Genomic DNA, 18,543 nt, shown 5'->3' with positions numbered 1-18,543 from the left:
AGCAGGTTTCACCAGCTGGAAAAGGGCAGCAAGAAGGGGCAGGGTTTCCCTCTGTTCTCCGGTGGCACAGCCCCGTAGCTGCATAGGGCCTGCACAGAGTGTATTAGCAATGTGACATCCACCCCTAAGGAGAAGCTCGCTGTTGCCCATAGCTCTGGGAAATAAAAATCTCAGCTTTACGGAAGCCTGTAGCAGCTCACTTGCCTTTGCTCAAGCAGCATGGAATAGCTGAAAAAAAATAAAAAAATAAGAAAAATAGGGGGGCTGTTTCGACCCACAGCCTTGTACAGGAACTGCAGGACAGGGGTAAGCCGTGTTGAACCCACGCTGTACAGCATCCTTCACACAACAAGCTGGCCCTACAGTTATTACGCAGCCCCTCGCCACGTGCATGCACACACTCCTCATCTCTCTCCCAGGAAGGCTGTTGCAGCTGTCACAGATCAAGGATAAAGAAAAATGAGCTTAATAAAAACAGAGGCAGACACGAAAAACCCTCAAGCAACTAAATCATGGTTTTCTAGTAGCAGAAATAGATGGTATAATTGAGTCTGTTGCGTCTTTTAAAAAGTCAGCTCTGCTTCACCTCTTGCAAGCCAGCGGGGTGCATCCTTTCTTCTGCCCCACCACTACGAAAGGCTCCAGTAGCCAAACAAAGCACCCAGCAGTCTCCAGGCTCCTCTCCAGCAGGACTGGGCGGGTATTTCCATTCAGGTCACCTCTGCACAGATCTCCAGGGAGCTACAACATATGCTTTTGCTAAATTTTGTGCTTTTACTTTGGAGCAAATAAAATGTATGAATTTCAGCCAAGCTAGAGGAGGAGGTGATAAAGCAAGGTAGCCCTGTTACCTTCTGCAGGAACTACATTTTCTCATCTATTACTGGGATGAGGAAGGGGACAACTGCAAAGGAATTTGACTCAATTCACCCCTGTTTAAGTGGTTTCCTTTCCTGATCATAAAGTGAGAATAGACTCCTCACAAGTGGTTTCATTACCAGGTGTCCCCCGTGCTCCCCGTGCTGCGCCCACAGCGAGGTGAGCTCCTTTTCTGACCTGCACACTGCCACCAGGAGCTCAACACCGACTGGCCTGGGCAGCCATCTCCTGAGCACTCCCAGTTCCTCAGGAAGGCACCTTCACATCTGATGGAGCACATGGCCACTGGGACACAGGAAAGCATTAATGTGGTTTTCTGTAAGGCCTGCAGCTGACTGCTGACATTAGCGTTTGGGGTAGGTCTTTGTCATGGAGATATGAAGCCTGGTTTCAACACCATCTGTGCTTGACCTTAAGTAGGATTCCTCCCCATAATCAGTGCAAGAAAGGAAGTTGCAGTGTTTAGGGACCCTGGGGCATTTGTACTTGACTGTCTTCACTGATGAACTGCAAGTCTTCATTCAGGATCCATTTCTACTCTCCCATCTATCGCTAGGGCTTTGTCACCCCAAAATGAGCCTTCCATGTCCTCATCTTCTGCTCCTGTTTGCAGATGTAAGCATGGACACTCATGATTTTAAAGCATGGTTTGCTCCTGGCATTGTGCATACACAGCTCAGTTCCTGTTCTCTCCTTTTAGCGCACACTCCTCAGTTCTAATCTCCAAGATCATTCACCATACCCTATGGTGTTCTATCAGTCCCATCCCCCTTTGGGTACTAAATCTCATACACGAATAGAAGTTATATACAGCTTAGGGGCCATGCTGGAAACATTTATCTGAATGCAATGGGAGGCAGCACATCACTTGCCAGAAGCTGTCCACTACGATTTGTTGTAGCGAGCAGACACCTACCCACAACACACTGATTTCCAAGAGGAAATGCGAAGCACTTAAATCTAGCACAATTCAGCCTTGTTAGTCAGAGATGGCAGTATAAACATCTCACAAATTACCATAGACTCTTGTACATCAGTGGGGGTGATACAGGGTGACAACATTTCTACCAGATACCTCAGACAAGGAAGAGACGAGATCGGGAGCCTTAGACCGTGCTTTAAAACCACACGGGAGTACAACAAGGGTCAGCATAGCTAAACACAGGATAAGTCAGTTAGCCATATCAATACTCACAGCCAATTTCAAAAGGCATTTTGAATACAAGAGAAGCCAGATCCCACCCGCTTTGCTGAAGTCCCAGCAGATTTCCCCCTTATACGATCATCCTTTTCAATAGACTGGTTAGAAGTTAGTATTTATTAAGCCAGAGACCACTATTCTCTCTCAAAGAAATCAAACTATTTATGCTCCCCTTGATACACATGAATTTCAGGATCTGCTGGTCAGCAATAGATTTTTGCTGCTTTTTACAGAAATAGAGCATTTAATGGGTCCATTCAGGAATAGCAGCCAAGCAACTGTAAGTTCCTCTTGAGCAGGCAGGCCCAGCTAATTTCAAAATGGATTGCTCTGCAAAGGAAGGATAGCACTTCCCAGATCACAGAAATGGTTTACAGGGCCAAGTCTCACATAAAATAGTCTCTTGGTGAGAGCTAAAGAGTTTTAAAGTGTGTCAGAGAAACCATTAGGCGATAAAAATTCACAGAGCAATTTTGCCAAAGAAAAAGCATAAATAAGAAGTGCATCATTTCTCTCCCAGACTTTCTCACCAGTCAGCTGCATTCAAAGAGGTATGCCACAGCTAGTCAAACCAAAGGCAATTAAAAGTGTTGGCTGTCTTATATCAAACTTTCAGCTTGTACTCATGCACTTTAATGAGAAAGGCAGCAATTATATAAATGGTGCTACTAAACACAGGGAGAGCAAGGAGTACAGCAAGCATAGACTGAATCCTCCGTGTCTTGAGGAAGAAAAATAGCAACTGATCCTTATTTGTGTGTGGGTGCATTCACTCTGTATATCCAAAGAAAACACACACACAAAGAACTGGCTCTTGCAAGGAAACATATATGCTAAAACAGCTTCCAGACAGTTCAAAGGAGGGAAAAGCAGCATCTCATCTACTTTTCTTCAAGGACATACTGATCTGCTTTTGAGTTTGTAAGTTTTAGCTATGTCAAATGTTACAGATTCTTCCCAGAGGGCTTTCAGCCTGTATACAAATAAGGCATGCTACTTGGAGCATTAAAAGGAAGAAATCTGAGCCCCAACATTAAGGACAAGCTATTCTGAGAGAAAACTAATCAAAACACTGATTTTTTCTTCTTCTGAAAAAACTTCATGCCCCTCATCTTAAACCAGCACTTGCTAAAATGAAAAGAAAATGTTTATTCAATCAGCAGCTTGCAGTTTAATGATGAACTACTTTTAAGGGAAGAGAAAAATCCACAAAGCAAAACTGTGAAAGCAGGATAACATTGCTGTTGCAATTAAGCAGAATAAGCCTTTTTGATAAGAGAATCAACTTTGTTCGATAACTGCCAATGCTAGGACATTTCTAGAAACATCGGGCCATGTTGTGTTCATGGCTACTGAAAAAATTAACAAGATGACCATCTGAGATTTCATAGTTCCACTTCTTGTGCCATGAAAAATAGCTAGACATGCTTGAGTGCAATGCCAAGCAGGAGCCCTTCCTCCCCCTCTAAACCTTGAGATACAAACCCCAGAGTCCAGAGAAAGCCAGATTGGCATGAATTGCACTGATGGGCTATTGGAGGAGAACTTGCCTTCTGATTTTGAACACCTGTGCTGGCAGCATAGTCAAAACACACAAGAGTTACATCTGGTACAGTACACTTATTTTGCCCTCTTCAAATGGAAAGAAGTCACTGTATAACTAGAGAAAAGAGCTTGCTAGGATCTATGCTTTCAGGAAATACTTGTCACTAATTATGAAACTCCACTTTCCCTACCCATCCATCCCTTTCTCTTCAGTATCTCTCTTCTTTCAAAAGGTGCAAGTACAAGTAATTCTTGGTTCTGATGCTCTCTTTTCCGCCCATGAGTAAGTTTACAGAACGAGAGCCAGACTTGCTTGTTGAAAGCTGGAGGGAAAACTTCACTGTAGGCTGTGCTGTACCTCACAGTGGACTGGAGACTCCCTCTTCTCTTACCAGACGTCTCTGCATCAAACAGATGGTCCATAAGGAAAGCAAGCAGCAGATCTTGAGGGACAGTGTAAACAGCAGATGCCCTACATGCTCATTTTAATTCTAGCTCCTCACTAGAAGCCCACATTTTATATAAATAACACTTCCCTTACCAGGTCAGTAGTTATCCCCTTAGTAGCTGGCTGCCCACTTACAGATGAGTAAAGAAAAAAAATAAGATCAAATGAATATTAATTGCTTCTTTTTTCAGCTTTACCTAAGTTTTCCTAAAACTTTCCTCCCAGTGAAATTTAAGCTACATAATTCCCCCAGGGCAGACCAGGGGTTGGTTCCTGGGGTGCACTCATGGAGGCAGCAAAGGTTGGTCTCATGCTGCAGCTCTGCCCAGCTCCCAGGGGCTGGGCAGCACCATACCTGGGACGAGGCAGCACATGCTCATTTTGGATGTCAGTTACTGGCAGGTCAGGAGTCCTGGGAACAGGTTTCCTTCTCTCTACTTGCCTGCCACCAAGAACAGTGGGTGACTGACGCATCCTACCCTTGCAGCTGTAAAGATTTCAGTGAGTAGGTTATTTACCCACTGCTGCACACATTTTCACAATACAAGATCTCTGCAGTCTGCAATGCAGCACTGAATTACAAGCCCTAAGTTGCACAGCTGAAAATGCAGTGGGGAAATCACATCTTTGAGCCAAAACCCACACCATGGTTGCTGTCATGGTGGCAGAGCAATTTATTTATTTTTTATTTTTTAAGTTAGTTATAACACAAGTCAGTCATCAGCAATGACAGCCTGACAAATACTGCAATTTACAGCTCCACTAGTTCAGGGGAACTATTATTTCTATAAAGATTGACTGATGCTTTCTGACTTCTGCTAGCATATTTGAGGTTTTCTTCCAAAAGTAGCATGGGACAGGGACTAAAGAGAGAAAGGCTTCTTTAAAGCAGCAGAGACTAGTATTTAGTAAGTCAAAAGGTCACGTGCAACTTTTAATTTATTAAACTATTGTACTTGAATAGCATGTGGTATAAGAGTAGGCTGTAGTTCTTTAGCCATTTTGGCAGTAAATGGTGGCCACGGTTCCAGCCATGAGGTTGCTTCATCACAAACACTCCTGCATTCATATTTTCATATTTAAGGAGACTAACATATAGCAGAGACTGGAACAGAGCATCCTATCCTCTGTTTAAAGGACAGATTTGTATGTCATGCACAATAGTGCTGAAACCAGAAGAGATTGATGTAGGCAATAGAAGTTTCCTGGCTTGTAATTCAGTGATATATGCTTGTAGGCTTTATTCACAAATACACTTCACTTCCAAGTCTAGTTTTTAAGCTACCAGCTAAAGAATTAGATAAGTCAGCCACCCCTTTTCCCTCCTCAAGAATTTAGTGTTTATCCAAAAGTATAGTTAAAGCCTTCCATTAAAAAAAGAAAAAACACCCCAACTCCTCGCAAATTGAGTTGTGTTAGCATGACCTTTCTAATATTAGACAAAGCTAAGAGCTTGTCATAGATGACGCTCTCCAAAACTTGAAAGTATATTTACAATAGATGAGCCATCATACCAAATTCCAAATTGCTGAAAAGGAAGCAAAGTACCACTGTTGCTAAAGCAGTTCATCTTAGCTATCCATGCTATGGCAATGGCATTTTAAAAACGACTTACCTCTGGTAAATCAGGTTATCTGAGATGATCTGAGATGAGCAGGGGTTACCAATTTTGTTTTGACAGATGAGTACCAGTTGTGTAGAGGACTTGACATTAAGCATGCACCTAACCACTGAAGAAGCATACGTTTCCTACGCACCTCTCTGTAACTGAATTTATCATCTCAGAGCTATGGCATCACAAGTTGTGCTCCAGTAAAAAGATTTCTAAAACTGAGTGCTCAAGGTGGAGCTTTCAAACTAGAAGTTTACAAGAAGGTGACCTGAATCACAAATATTTACCCAATGTACTCCACAGTCTCTTTATTGAGGAATAACAAATGAACACCTGAAAGCCTCCTGTTCAAGTTAATCAAATTTTTTGGTTTGTGACTGATGAAATCCAGTTTCTGTAGGCAGAAACCTTAGTGTAGACTGCTGGTGACTCTGGATGGCAGTTGTCACTGGCCCAGCTTGCAATACCGACCAGTTTATAATGCCCATGGGTCCCACAGATAAGTGGCCATCCAGAGTCCCCCTGAGAGAAGGAAGAGAGGAAGGAGAGAAAGAAAGCATAGTTACCACCCATCAGCAGCATCAAAAGCATTCAAATCCAGTAAGTTTAGGGAGGGCATGGCTTTGCGCCCTGGCCTGAACAGATACATTTGAGTACAGCACAGCACTCCCACCCCTTCAGTTACATACCATGCAAAAAGCTGCCTCAGCAGATCTCGCACAGATGTTGGTCTTTTCAATATTTTGTCCCCAGTAGCTCACACAGGCCTCATAGGAGAGGAGAGAAACTTCCACTAGTCGCAGCCTGGAACCCTGTTCCTCCTCTGGAAAATGCAACAGTGTCAGGTTGACTACCTAGGTAGGAGTCATGCTGCACCAACTGCCCCAACGCCACTCCTGGTATTCATTCAGAGCTCTTTTGGGGACAGATCCCAACTTGAATATGATGTCACCCGATGTCACATATGCTAATAAGTTTCTCTAATAAGTTTCAGAAGAACATGTCTCTCTCTCTCCACAGTCATCCCAAAGCCAGCTTGGCTTTTACCATCAGTGCAGCTTGGAGCTTAGCCCCCTGAAGCTGGTTGACATGCGGCTGGCATGGGGATCAAGCTCATCAGCCAGGAGCTGTAATAGGATGGCAGTCACTGTTAGGAAGCATGCATAGTACATAAAACCCTACAGACCCTATACCTCTCCCTTGTCCTCCACAGAGGCCACCAGCAGACCAGAAAGGTTGGCCCAAGCCCCTAAGAGCAAAGCCAGCACACCACGAGGGACAAAATACTCTTGCAGGGCATGGATGAGCACATCTTCTGGCAGCACCTACAAGTCCACCATCACCCCGCCAGCTTTCCCAGATTAACCTCCAGCCAGCTGGTTGCTTGCTTCCTTGCCGCTATCTGTGCTAGACTGTGGCTCAGGGCCAGTGGGACAGGATGCAGACAGGCTGTTTTGGCTGTGTTCACTCACATGTGCCCTGCATCTCCTGGTGGATAGGTCAGTTGCTATTTGGAACTGGGGGGGTGGCACAGCCCTGTTCAGGTTGAAGATGGAGGAAGCAGTTCCTCCTTCCCTGTCACCAAGCTATCCCCAAGGAGAAAGGAGATGCTGTCACTGGGAGATATCACAGGCCAGAAGCCCCAGGCATCAAGACACCGTGAGAGTGATCTCATCTCCCATGAGTTCATTCCCCTTTGCTGAGCCTCCACCTTGGCTTTGCCTTTCCAGAAGTGGCTGCTTTCTGACAGAGAAGGCAGTCCAGCTCCTATCCAGAAATCATTTCACACGCTGCAGGCAACATTTGAGGAAGGGATGGGGTGCAGATCATACCTAGCACTGCCTCAAGTCTGAGCTGTCACTGCCCTTGGCAGGCCGTAGGTGCTCCCTCGCGCCAGACCAAGGCACACTTACCACCAGCTCCTGCCTCTCCCCATCCTGCTGTTAAGCATCTTGCGTCAGGGCTTACTTCTTCCCCGCTGCCTGCTAAGCAAGCCACCACTGCAGAATCGTCTGGGTTGGAAGGCAAGGTCTCCATCAGTGCCAGGAACAGCTCCCTTGCTCTTACCCCTGTCAGTCCCCTGCTTTTCTTGCCTCTTAACTCACTGCTTCACTCCCCCCCTCCTCCCAGATATACCACAACGAGACTGCAAAACAGATGAGGCAGGGCTTTAATAATGTATACGTTCCCTCACTGTACATGCTGAATGCCTGAGAGCACTGTTTTAATGAGTCAGATCTGGCTTTCTCCTAGCACCACTGTCTGAGGTCACAGCACAGTCAAACTGAACATCTTCTGAAGGCAGTTTCTGGAAGGTGAGAGAGGAGACCCTCCAAAACAGCACAGAACCAGGGACCTGGGGAAGATGCTTTCCTCAAGCCAGTTTGCCCCAGGCTCTCTCTCCCTGAGGGCCAAAGCCCCATGATCAGTGCACATAGTTAGGCAGTGCTTGGGGACTGTGGCATTTTCTGTGTGGGTACAGTCACCATGACATACAGAGATCCACACACTTATTTAGCCTCCTTATTCAATGCCCTGGTTTTGTGCACCAGTTCTGTCTAGATCACATTGCCCCCTACTTAAACACTCTCCTCTTTTTTTTCCCCAGGTCCTGCCCCAAGCTACACATAATATTAGCCAGAAAAATAACTTCTCTGCTCTATCCAAGTATCGCACTTGGTCATATAAAATCTAAATTATATAGTGCAACAAAATATTCCTCTAACAAGAATCTTCTAGGCATTTTAGGCAAAGGGCATAGGCAAAACATAAGCTTATTCTCCAAATTTCAGCCCCTATCTCAGGTACATTACTTTGCTACCAGCAGAAAGGTGAGTGTCATTAGTGCTGTGCATATAAACAGCGGGGAGGACGGGGAGGGCGTGTGGAACAGCTCCCCTGGGACATGCATGCTTCTTTTTGACTCATTAATTTTAATGGTCACAGTACAGCTGTGACAGGTTGGGAGACAGGTAGAACAGGAGAATAGCAAAGATCACCTAATCACATCTAGCTTACACTTACACCTTAAAGTCACAGGCAACTTTGCTTGGATGAGCCTGCTTCAAAGCCTGTTGAAGACAGCAGAAGTATTCTTAATTCTCATGCTGTATTTCAGCCGGATAGGAAGCAAGTCTCCCCAAAGGCTTGCTACTCGTTTTGCTCTTCGCATCCCTTACTGTAGAAGACAAATGCCCTCCCATCCCCCTCCTCACACTCACACAAAACACTGTGCCCCATGTCAGAGTCTTGCTATAACTATTAACCCCATCACAGCTGAATGTACTGGGCCCAAGCAGTACCTGGCTTGATGGGTTTCTGCAGCTCCAGGAGTGCCAGGTCATTTGTGGAAGGAAAACCACTGAAGTTATAGTGAGCGTGCACAGCTTTCACAAGCACAGGGCTGTTACCCTTCACATTTGGCAATGAGTATATTTTTCCCAGGACTTTGTCCATCTGAGCACTGAACAATGAAAAAGAAAATCAAATGCATTTTCAGTCTAAGAAACTCCATAGTTCAACAGGAGGAGTCCTAAGTTCACGTGTAACATTTGCTGCCAGCAACACTCATGCTCCAAGACTTAAAACTTTACATCACAGGGATTCTTTTGGAAGTCCCAGCTGAGGTACCACTACTTTCTCTGCTGTACTGACAGAACTTTGACTTCCATCTACAAAGCCTTGCCCCAGTTACGATTAACGCAGAGTCCAGAGGTGAGTCAGTCGCTCACCTTCTCAGGAATCAGATCCCAACGGGGACAGAACTTATATCAAAGCTACAGATCTGGGCTGTATAAATGCTTTGATGAAACATTCAAGACCAACACCACCATCGCAGGTTTCTACATACAACAAAGATGAATGTTCATCAGTATCACGTGGCACCTCAGCCTAACTGGGGCTAGTAAATACATAGTGGGGGCCATAGACGTAATGCAGGTGTCAGCAGTTTTGAGGGCAGATGTTGAGGTCTCCCAGGACTGCACACACACATATATATATATAACTAAGTACACACCAAAGCCAAATACTGTATCTCTACTGCCACCACTGTCTGTGCTAGCAACATGAAAAACAGGGAGATATAAGCTACTGGAGAGCAGCTCAGGTTGTATGTAGACATGTGGGAAACAATAAGACTATGTATTTGCCATGAGTGACAAAGTAGCTTAGAAATTGTCCAGCTCTTCACGCTAACGAGCCTTCAGCATTCTTGGGTGAGAGGACGTTGCCCACCTGAAGTTGCAGTGTGCAGCTGTCAGGACCCATTTTTCATCAATTAGAATGCCTCCACAGAAGTGGCGACCTTCATACTGCAGACTGGCCAGCCAGGGCCAGGACAGCAGGGCTGCCCCGCTGCTTTCACACATCTTAGGCTTCTCACGGGACTCCCCCAGTTCTTCTGTACTTGTTGCAGGCCCCAGCACAGGGAATGGATCCACCACTTGAAAAAAACGTTTATCTGGAATTATTTCCTTGCTGGTGAATTGACGAGCTCCAACACCAAGCAAACACCAGACTTGTTCTGGACAGCCATGTCCAAAGCTTCCACGACAGCCCTTCAGTAGGACTGAAGTGCCTATATTGGAGAGTTAGGAACACTTTGCTTTTCAAGAGAGAAGATATCCATATATGCTATACCAAAAAATAAAGACCCTAACTAATACCAGTTGAGCAAGGACTTGATACCTTAATACCTTGGATGTGTACAGACTGGCCAACATGTTGTGGGTAAGTAGTTCTTCACAGGTTTTTCAGGAAGTCACATTTTGCAGGTGAGAAGTATTTCCTGACTTTTTTTAGTCAAAACTGGTATTTATGAAGTGTTTCCTGTACAGTAAATCTCCATTTTCCAAAATTAGTTCACTAAAGTGTTCCCAACTGACTCCAGTAACAGCAAATTAAACAGTGCATAAATAAGTTGAATCCTACCACCACCAGCTTTCACTGATCACAAGAGGTGTTAGCATGAGAAAGGAAAGAAAACCAGAAGTGAGCAGTATTTACTTTCTTCAGAAGTCGGTAATAGAGAGGATGAGTCTGGGGGGAAAAAAATATAGCAGAACACAACCATTAAATACTTGTCATTAGCAGAGCTGATTTGGAGAAGCCTATACAGAGCTTTAACGACTGAGGTACAACATCCCCTATTCCTCTTCTTTCACAGTGGGGCTCTGGATCATGCCATGGAAGCCAAACTTTATATATATATATATATATATATATATATATATAAATAAAAAAACAGGCTCTCTTTATCCCTTTTCTTTGCCCCAGGAAAATGCATAGCCCTCTAGTAAGAGCAGTGAAGCTCTCAAGCAAACATTAGCACAGATGGATTAAACTGTTTGGCTTTCTGTTTCCTGTTTACAGTGTCAGGTTCCAGATAGTGGTTATTAATTAATCAGAGATCAGATACATGGTGAGACTAGTAGTTCTTCCCAATATACATCTATTTTAAATTAGTTTTTGGTTGCCCATTTTTAAGGAAACACCCATTCCTCAGGAACATTTCTATATTTGGCTCAGTAACGGTGAGAACTGTGGAGATACAAGGACTACCATCTAACACAAAGTGCTTGGTGTGGGCACTGAATTAACTTACTGCAGTTTTGGATACATGAGAACAGAGAAGAATATCCTGACACCATCTTAGGGCAATAGTTTTAGGCAAAGTACCTTTAGCAAAAAATCATTACAAATTTGCCTGTCTGTAACTCTCAGTACTACTTTAGCAACAGGACTTCTTTGTGAAGCAGACATAGAAAGACCCAGAACATTACTTACATTGGCTACCGTCTTCCAGCTCGCTTTGTGTTGGCTGCAGATACAGCTCTTCAAGAAGGATTTTGAAGCCTCTGTATCCCACAGATTCATCAGTTCTGAAGTGAAGGGTCAGGAAGCTGCTACTAGAAAACACACTAAAAGATTTTCTCTGGCCACATAAGCTAGCTGGAGGAAAGAAAAAAAAGTACTGCAGTTGAGCGTCAAATTGTACTGCACAACAACTACAGCCCCTATACTTATTATTTCCAGGGACATATCTTTAATCCAAACCATTTGGTACTGGAAGAGGTTAGTGATGCCAAGATGGCTCTGAGGTCTTGGGGTCTTTCAAGAGTTATGCCTCCAGTGGTCTATGAAACATCACTCCCTGCTCAAGCTGAAGAACTGAAGCCTAGTGCAACAGCCAAATTACTCCCATGCTCTACATGAATGTGTATCTCATACTTTAGTGAGATTACTTCAGCAACCTGTTCCCTAAATATCTATGTAGGTGGGAAGAGAAAGGGAGGAGACAGTGGGAGAACCAGAAAGGCATGAAGCTGTTTCAGTGAGCACTTCTATATCCAAAAATCCTGATGCCCATATGGCACAAGGCAGCTTTGGTACTCACAGCAGTACCTGCTCAAGCTTTGTTTCAGAGAGTAAGATAAGTATCAAGATACAAAGAATTAAAGAAAAAAGGCATTATACACGGAACTGATGTAGTACCATCCCACATATCCACGACACTGGAAGCCAACAGGTACCGAGTCCAGGCCACTTATACCTAAGAGGCCCTGGGTGACAGGCCTGCTCTTGGGAAGCCTGATACCAACTTGACTCTGCTACATAGGCTTCTACTTCAGATACCTAATCAGACAGCGCTGGCCCCTCCCTCTCTCACCTTACAAACAGATGGAACATAGTCACATTAAATAAAAGGGATCAGAAAATTAAGGCAACAAATAAGGATGAGTTCAACCTACCCAGGAGTCTTGAAGAGAGATGAGGTCCGTCATAAATACTCAAACAATCCCAAATGCAGTCCCTTGTATCCTCAGTTACAAAGTCTTTAATTACAGCCTTCAGTTTATTTCCTGAAGTGGAATAAATTGTCCAAGTGCAGTTCAGCATGTCAGGGTAAACGCCAGGGTAATTGGGAGATGTTATTTCAGTAGCTCCAACAGGAATTAGATCAAAGACTTGGCACTCTCCAAAAGAAAAGAAAATAAAGAAAAGAACCATATCTCTTGCCTAAACCTGTTTCTGCATAATATTTTTTTGAAGCAGGCCTGTTGATATTGGAGAAAGCCAAGATTGTAATGCCAGGATGCAAGTTCTGTTGGTTGAAATTAAAGTTTGCATAGCTCCCAAGCACAAGTTCCACATGCAGTTTAAGCAGAACTGTTCAACCAGAAAAAGGGCTACAGACTTGAGGAAACAGACTTGAATTCTGAAGTGATCTAGAGGCCAGATATCAAGACCCTACATACAAGATCACTTGGAGGAAGCTTTCCAAATGGGCCAAATTCAAACTTAAACACTTATTAGCCACTCTTTAAGTTGCTTACCTAGTTGTTTCTATTTTCTTGCATTTATAGTTGCCATAAAGCTGATCAAAATGAAGTATTCTATGCTGTGGTTGTGTTAACATTTTAATTGCATGTTTTTGTGGACAAGTCTGCATTGTTTTCAGGCGTTTCATAAATAAAACACTTCGTATCCAATGTCTACCTACTGGCTAACATTGCACCCCATTTTATTGTGGTGAAAGGGCAGCAGGGTTGACTACAGGCTTACTGGGCTGAGAGAGAAAAAGACTGAACCTGGTGGAAACATGAAAAATGTAGAAGCTTGATGAGGCTTTTAAGCTTTCACCTTGAGGGTCTCTTTAGCTCAAGATCTGGGAATATGCTTCAGGCAGGCTGGCCAACTGAGCAGAAGTTAAGTGCTCAGGCAGAGCAGGGAGACAGGTTCAAGCATCCTAAATCCAATATATTTGAGTTCACTGGAATTAGTGGAGGGTTTTTATTTTGTTTTAAACACTCTCCAGGTATCTATTCATTTCATCAAGCATGCATAGCAGCTCTGGTAGCAGGAACTGAACATAGATACAGTAAAAGAGGGATATGCTGAATGAACAGAGGACATTTAGTACTAATACAGCTGATGTTGCTGGTGACGGTCTCATACCCACGTGCTCACACTTACTTCTGACAGAGGTTAATGCCCAAGCCAGAAATTCAGAATGTACATTAAGAGGTGGGGGCACTTTTTCTTTTAAATAGGCTTTTTCTTTCTTCACTCTCACCAGCTTTGTAGAAAGTTAAAACCTGTCTTACCTTTGTCAGCATCTGTCATGTTTCCAGGTTCCAGACCTAAAAGAAAAGCACTGCCTTACCAGAGGCACATAAATGCAGAGGATGTAGGGCCATGCTGGGGACAGGAGCCTGAGCCACGAGCAGTTCATAGCCAGGCTGCAGGGGAGTGGAAAAGGCACCTCCTGGTGTTCAGAGCTGGGGCCTGGAGTGCATATTCAAAGCATGTGCACACGTGAAAGAAGGCAGCCAAATCTCTGTTGATGGTGCTGTTAAGTCTGACAAACAGAATCTGAGAAATTTAGCTGCAATTTAGTTCTGAAGTCTGACACACTTGCACAATACACACAAAAAAGATGTGCTTGTCTGCACACCAATGAAGGCACAGGTAAGACAGGAGAAAGAGGGAAGGTAAAATGAGAGTAGAAGTGGCTCAGACCACTAGGAATACAGAACTGTTTGCTTCTGCGAAGGCAAAAGATCTGAACTGGTTTCTTTGATCTAAGAAATCAAAGTAACTAATATGCTTAATGGTGCCAGGGCAGTGCTATTCACAGAGAAAAGTGCCTGCCCGTGTCACCAGCTGTTCTCTGGTTTGAGAAGTAAGAGAAAGGTGAAAGAGTGTGAGGTAGATTTCCTTCAGCCTTTAAGCTCAGAGCCCAATTAACTGGCTAGCTTCCTGTGCATGCAGTAGAGGTGAGGCTTGGAGGGTACAGGGGCATCAGCAGTGCTTGACAGTGGCATTGCATACAGAAGAGAGGTTATAGAAGTAGCAACAGACTGTGAGGGAGTTAGGTAGAGCAGAACAAAAAGGGTGAAATGTCTAAGCTAGCAGCTCCTTTCTGCAAGTTCATTGTGGGGAATGAGCACAGGAATTAGATTACTACTTATGCTTTTTATCATCAGCACTCAAAGATACTACTCAATCTTATTCTTAATGGTAATTTATCTCCAGAATAAATAGATCTGACACACTAAATACTTAAGATATTACTTAACATCCTCAAAAAAACAGCCACCACACACCTAAATAGCAGTGAATATTTTTGTTCTGTTATAACACTATGCATTTCCACCTTTTTCCACCACATTCTGCTCCCTTCCTTTTTTTAGTAGGAGCCTTACTTCCAGCTCTGGTTCATCCTATCCAAAAATTGCAATAGACTTACTCTGCTCAGGAAATATCATCTGGTAAGTCAGAAGAAAGCCTTTCATAGCTGCCTCAGCCCTGGAAGTGAAGGTCACTGTCATCACTGAGCCTCGGGATTTTACAGGGTAGAGTGAAGCATCGCCACAGAAGTTTCCTGCAAAATAGGCCAGGTTGGGATTAAAGCCTTTTTCTTGAGTCCTATAAGGCAGAACCTCCCAGAAGTGTGGCGCTGGAAAAGATTTCCCTTTCTAAGAGGGGAAACAAACAGTAAAACTCCTGATGCTATTCAGCTTCGAATTCACACACTGGACACACAAGTCCAGAATATAGCTCACTATATCTGAAATCAGAATGGGGATATTTACAGACAGAAATGGTTGAAGATGCCCAGTTATAACCACTACAGACCACTAGGAGCAAGAGCCAACTACCAGGAGTACTCTGGTCAGAAGAAATCCCTCTCTGACAGGCAGACGAGGCTCTTGTGCCAGACACTGTCATACCCACAAGACCTCAGGGCATTCACACTCCCTGCGGAATAAGCCACTTTGTGTCTCACATAATCAAGACCTGGCACTGAAATACCTTGTATCCCTAAATATTTGAGCAGTTTAAGTTTCCAGCCAATGCTTTCTCCTCCAGATGCTGACTCCACTTCCCCAGCAATATCCCAACCACGTTGGTAGCCCCTCAGTCAGGGCAGGCAGGTACCTCCCCTTGCTCAGCATGGCAGTAGGAAAAAGTTTCCCTTTCCCTGGCCCCATCACTTTGACCTGCTGCCTCGTTGGCACACAGCTGCAGACATACACAGCAAGTTGCCACGCTGCACGTTCAACCCTGGAAAAAGCAACCCAGACAAACTTGCATTGTTCTGAGGCACAGCAATGCCATGATTAAGGCCTCACATCCAATACATTTGATTGCAACAGCATTCCTAAGAAGGGAAAGATACTGAGCTCGCTGAAGTAGCTCCAAGTATTATCAGAAATCCCTCCTGGAGCATGGAAGTGTGCCACGTAAAAATCCCCATCTGTCTGCTAAGAAACTTAGAACAGCTCCTCTGTTTCTCCCACCCCAGCATTAACGTAAGCACTCTCTCACCTAGTAACTCTTTGGTTAGTCCAAATCCTTCATACACCATCAGTTGGCCATGACAATTAGACAGATTCCTTTCAGTCCAGAAGTCCACGACTTCAAGCCTAATAATGGATTTTAATGGGGCTATAATTCTCCAGTGGCAGCTGCTGCACAAAGCAAAGAACAAAGTCACAATGCTGGCATATCTTACAATTGGCTCTTTTTTCCTAGGGATAGCTATCAAAATGTGAGCCAAGGCAAAAAGGGATTGTAATACCCATGAAAAAGAAGAAGTCAAAGATGAGATACTGGTCCAAATCTATTTCAGGCATATTATTCATTACTTCTGAAGTTAAACTTTTTGAACAGTTCAGAAGTCTGTGCTATTGCCTTGTGAATGGAAAGTTCTCTCTTATCCTACCTAAGCACAATAAGAGAGAAAGAAAAGGAAAACAGATGAAAGTTCCAAAAGGTTTTTAGCAACACAGTTAAGCATTGCCATTTTTAAGCCCTCAGTTGTGCCATGTTCAGGAGCCTGACGTACTTTATGATGAGAGCTTTGTCCAGATGCATCAGATTTGTCTGATGTTTGCTGGAGTGAAGGTACTGGTGTGCCTTCCCCCCCTCCAGTTTTCCTGACTATTTTTGAGGTACTTGCCCAGTTTTCTAACAGGCACTGTAATACCTATAGATTCATTAAAAGCTGTCTCGTATTTGCAGATTTTATGGGAGTTCCAAGAGCCAGAAGAACTCAGGTGCTCACCTGGTGGCATTTGTGTGTCTCATGGGGTATCCTGGTGACTGGATCTTTCCTTCCTTATCTGTAAGGATGGCATCCTTGCATCGTGACAGCTCTGAGCTCATCTTCTTGGGACTTTCTTGGGTATTTCCAGGTTTTTGTTCTAGATGGAATAAGAATGCAAAACATGAAATTCAGGTTTAGTATTAAATGGACTTTCATCACGGACTAGGACAATTCCTGTATGACGTGACATGTTCAATTAGAGGATGAACCAATTATGAAAGCTACTACATTCCTATTCCACTAGGCCAGACCTTGTTTATCATAATACTACAAAACTCAAACTCATTTTAGCCCTATTTCAAGCTTCAGCATTTTGCAGTCAGTTGGTTTTACCCAGGCTAGAGCTTAGAAGTGTTCCATTTTATGCATGCTTGGAGAACATCTATACGGAAAGTGTCCAGAAACTCCATAAGGGCATCTTGTACACAAGGACATTCTTGAAGCTTCAGTCAAACAGCTCAGTTCATCATCTTTAGAGAGAAAAGCAGCTGTACTTCTTGACTGTACCTTGGACTGTGAGCATTAAGTACTCGATGCTGAAAGCAGCAGGGCTGATGGAGCGGAATACCACCTTCACCGTGGGCCCAGGGCTCCAGAGGACCACAGGAGACATCAGGGTACCACACAACACAGCTAGAAGCAAATCCAAGCACAAAACCATTGTAAAAAGTGATGTTTTATAAGCATCTCTCACATAGGTAAAATTCATACTCTGTGGAAAGGCAGAAAAGTGGGGAACTACTCACGTTTCAGAGATGCTCACTGCAAGCAAAGGCAGAGAGACTCCAGCTCCCGCCCTTCAAGAAATGCCCTACGGCTGGCCAACAGGGACTTGTGCAGTACATTGCTTAGTATCAGCTGCCTGAAGTTCTACCTACAAGGCTAGACACTTTGCTGTAACCATCCCAAAAGATTGCTAAACTACTTAAAGATTCATTCTTACATTTTAACTGAAAATGAGATGGGACAGGAAACTGGCATTATTCCACCTCCACTGATAGACACTTTCAGTTGTTAAGCACACTAAACTATTCTGGGGTTGTTTTTGGCTCTCTAAGTTTTCCAGCCTCTTTCTTCCCCATCACACCAGAATTCTAACTCACGTCAACATTGAAGCCCAAGTCTATGTTTTAGGTTCCTCAGTAAAAGTGATTCGGTTTAGAGACAGGCACCCACTGACTTCTGTTGCTCACTAGCTCTAGAGAAGGAGTGAAGGAAAAAAAATACACTGTTTCAATATGTTGGCATATAAATAGACATAGAAATCTAGTTTAATATACCCAACCTTGGAAAAACTGCCAGCCATAACAAAATACTATTACATAGCAGTGAGTCTGTATGCTGGAAGATGCTCTAGGGAACTATCTATTAGGCTCCTATTAAGGGAGAAGTTTGACTGATGGCTCCATTTCTGATAGTATTTTCCTCTGTTCCGTATATAAATAGTTATGAAAGTTAAACTGTTATTCTCAGCTGTAACAGGCATACTTTTTTTTTGTACTTTTATAAATAAGTTCTTGGAGGAAAACAGCTGCGGAGCACTCCAAGAGCTCCTTAGCACATCTTCTCTTTCCTGTTCTTTCCCTTCCACCTCAGAGTTAGATGACATGCTAAATTTCAGACTTGTTTTTAATCACTGGTGTGACATAAGAGGACAAGAGACTACACAGAATAGCCATTATCTAAAAACTTTCTCCAGAGGCATTACTTAATTTTGGAAGTATTTGGAGAACATAAGTTCC

General features: G+C 43.7%; 1 protein-coding gene across 5 annotated transcripts in view; it reads right to left on the bottom strand.

Annotated features, from left to right (window-relative positions):
- Window positions 1-4,936: 4,936 nt before the first annotated feature.
- Window positions 4,937-18,543, bottom strand: part of OVCH1 (ovochymase 1) — a 41,226-nt gene continuing 27,619 nt past the window's right edge. For 2 of the 5 annotated variants that reach the window (XM_066998597.1, XM_066998594.1), the window contains exons 22-34: window positions 17,309-17,434; window positions 16,760-16,898; window positions 16,021-16,163; window positions 14,939-15,073; window positions 13,794-13,829; window positions 12,438-12,662; window positions 11,473-11,637; window positions 10,693-10,725; window positions 9,922-10,129; window positions 8,988-9,148; window positions 7,599-7,697; window positions 6,375-6,508; window positions 4,937-6,207 (exon numbers count right to left, since the gene is read on the bottom strand). In XM_066998597.1, coding sequence (XP_066854698.1) covers window positions 6,043-6,207; window positions 6,375-6,508; window positions 7,599-7,697; window positions 8,988-9,148; window positions 9,922-10,129; window positions 10,693-10,725; window positions 11,473-11,637; window positions 12,438-12,662; window positions 13,794-13,829; window positions 14,939-15,073; window positions 16,021-16,163; window positions 16,760-16,898; window positions 17,309-17,434 — 1,769 coding nt within the window. In that variant the 3' untranslated portion in view covers window positions 4,937-6,042. The remainder of the gene's footprint in view (window positions 6,208-6,374; window positions 6,509-7,598; window positions 7,698-8,987; window positions 9,149-9,921; window positions 10,130-10,692; window positions 10,726-11,472; window positions 11,638-12,437; window positions 12,663-13,793; window positions 13,830-14,938; window positions 15,074-16,020; window positions 16,164-16,759; window positions 16,899-17,308; window positions 17,435-18,543) is intronic. The other 3 variants (XM_066998585.1, XM_048057862.2, XM_066998588.1) reach the window with 3 other exon arrangements.

The sequence above is a fragment of the Anser cygnoides genome, chromosome 1, assembly GCF_040182565.1.
Source record: "Anser cygnoides isolate HZ-2024a breed goose chromosome 1, Taihu_goose_T2T_genome, whole genome shotgun sequence".
NCBI lineage: Eukaryota > Metazoa > Chordata > Aves > Anseriformes > Anatidae > Anser > Anser cygnoides.
The sequence above is the reverse complement of the archived record's forward strand: the minus strand, read 5'-3'. Positions and strand labels throughout refer to the sequence as shown.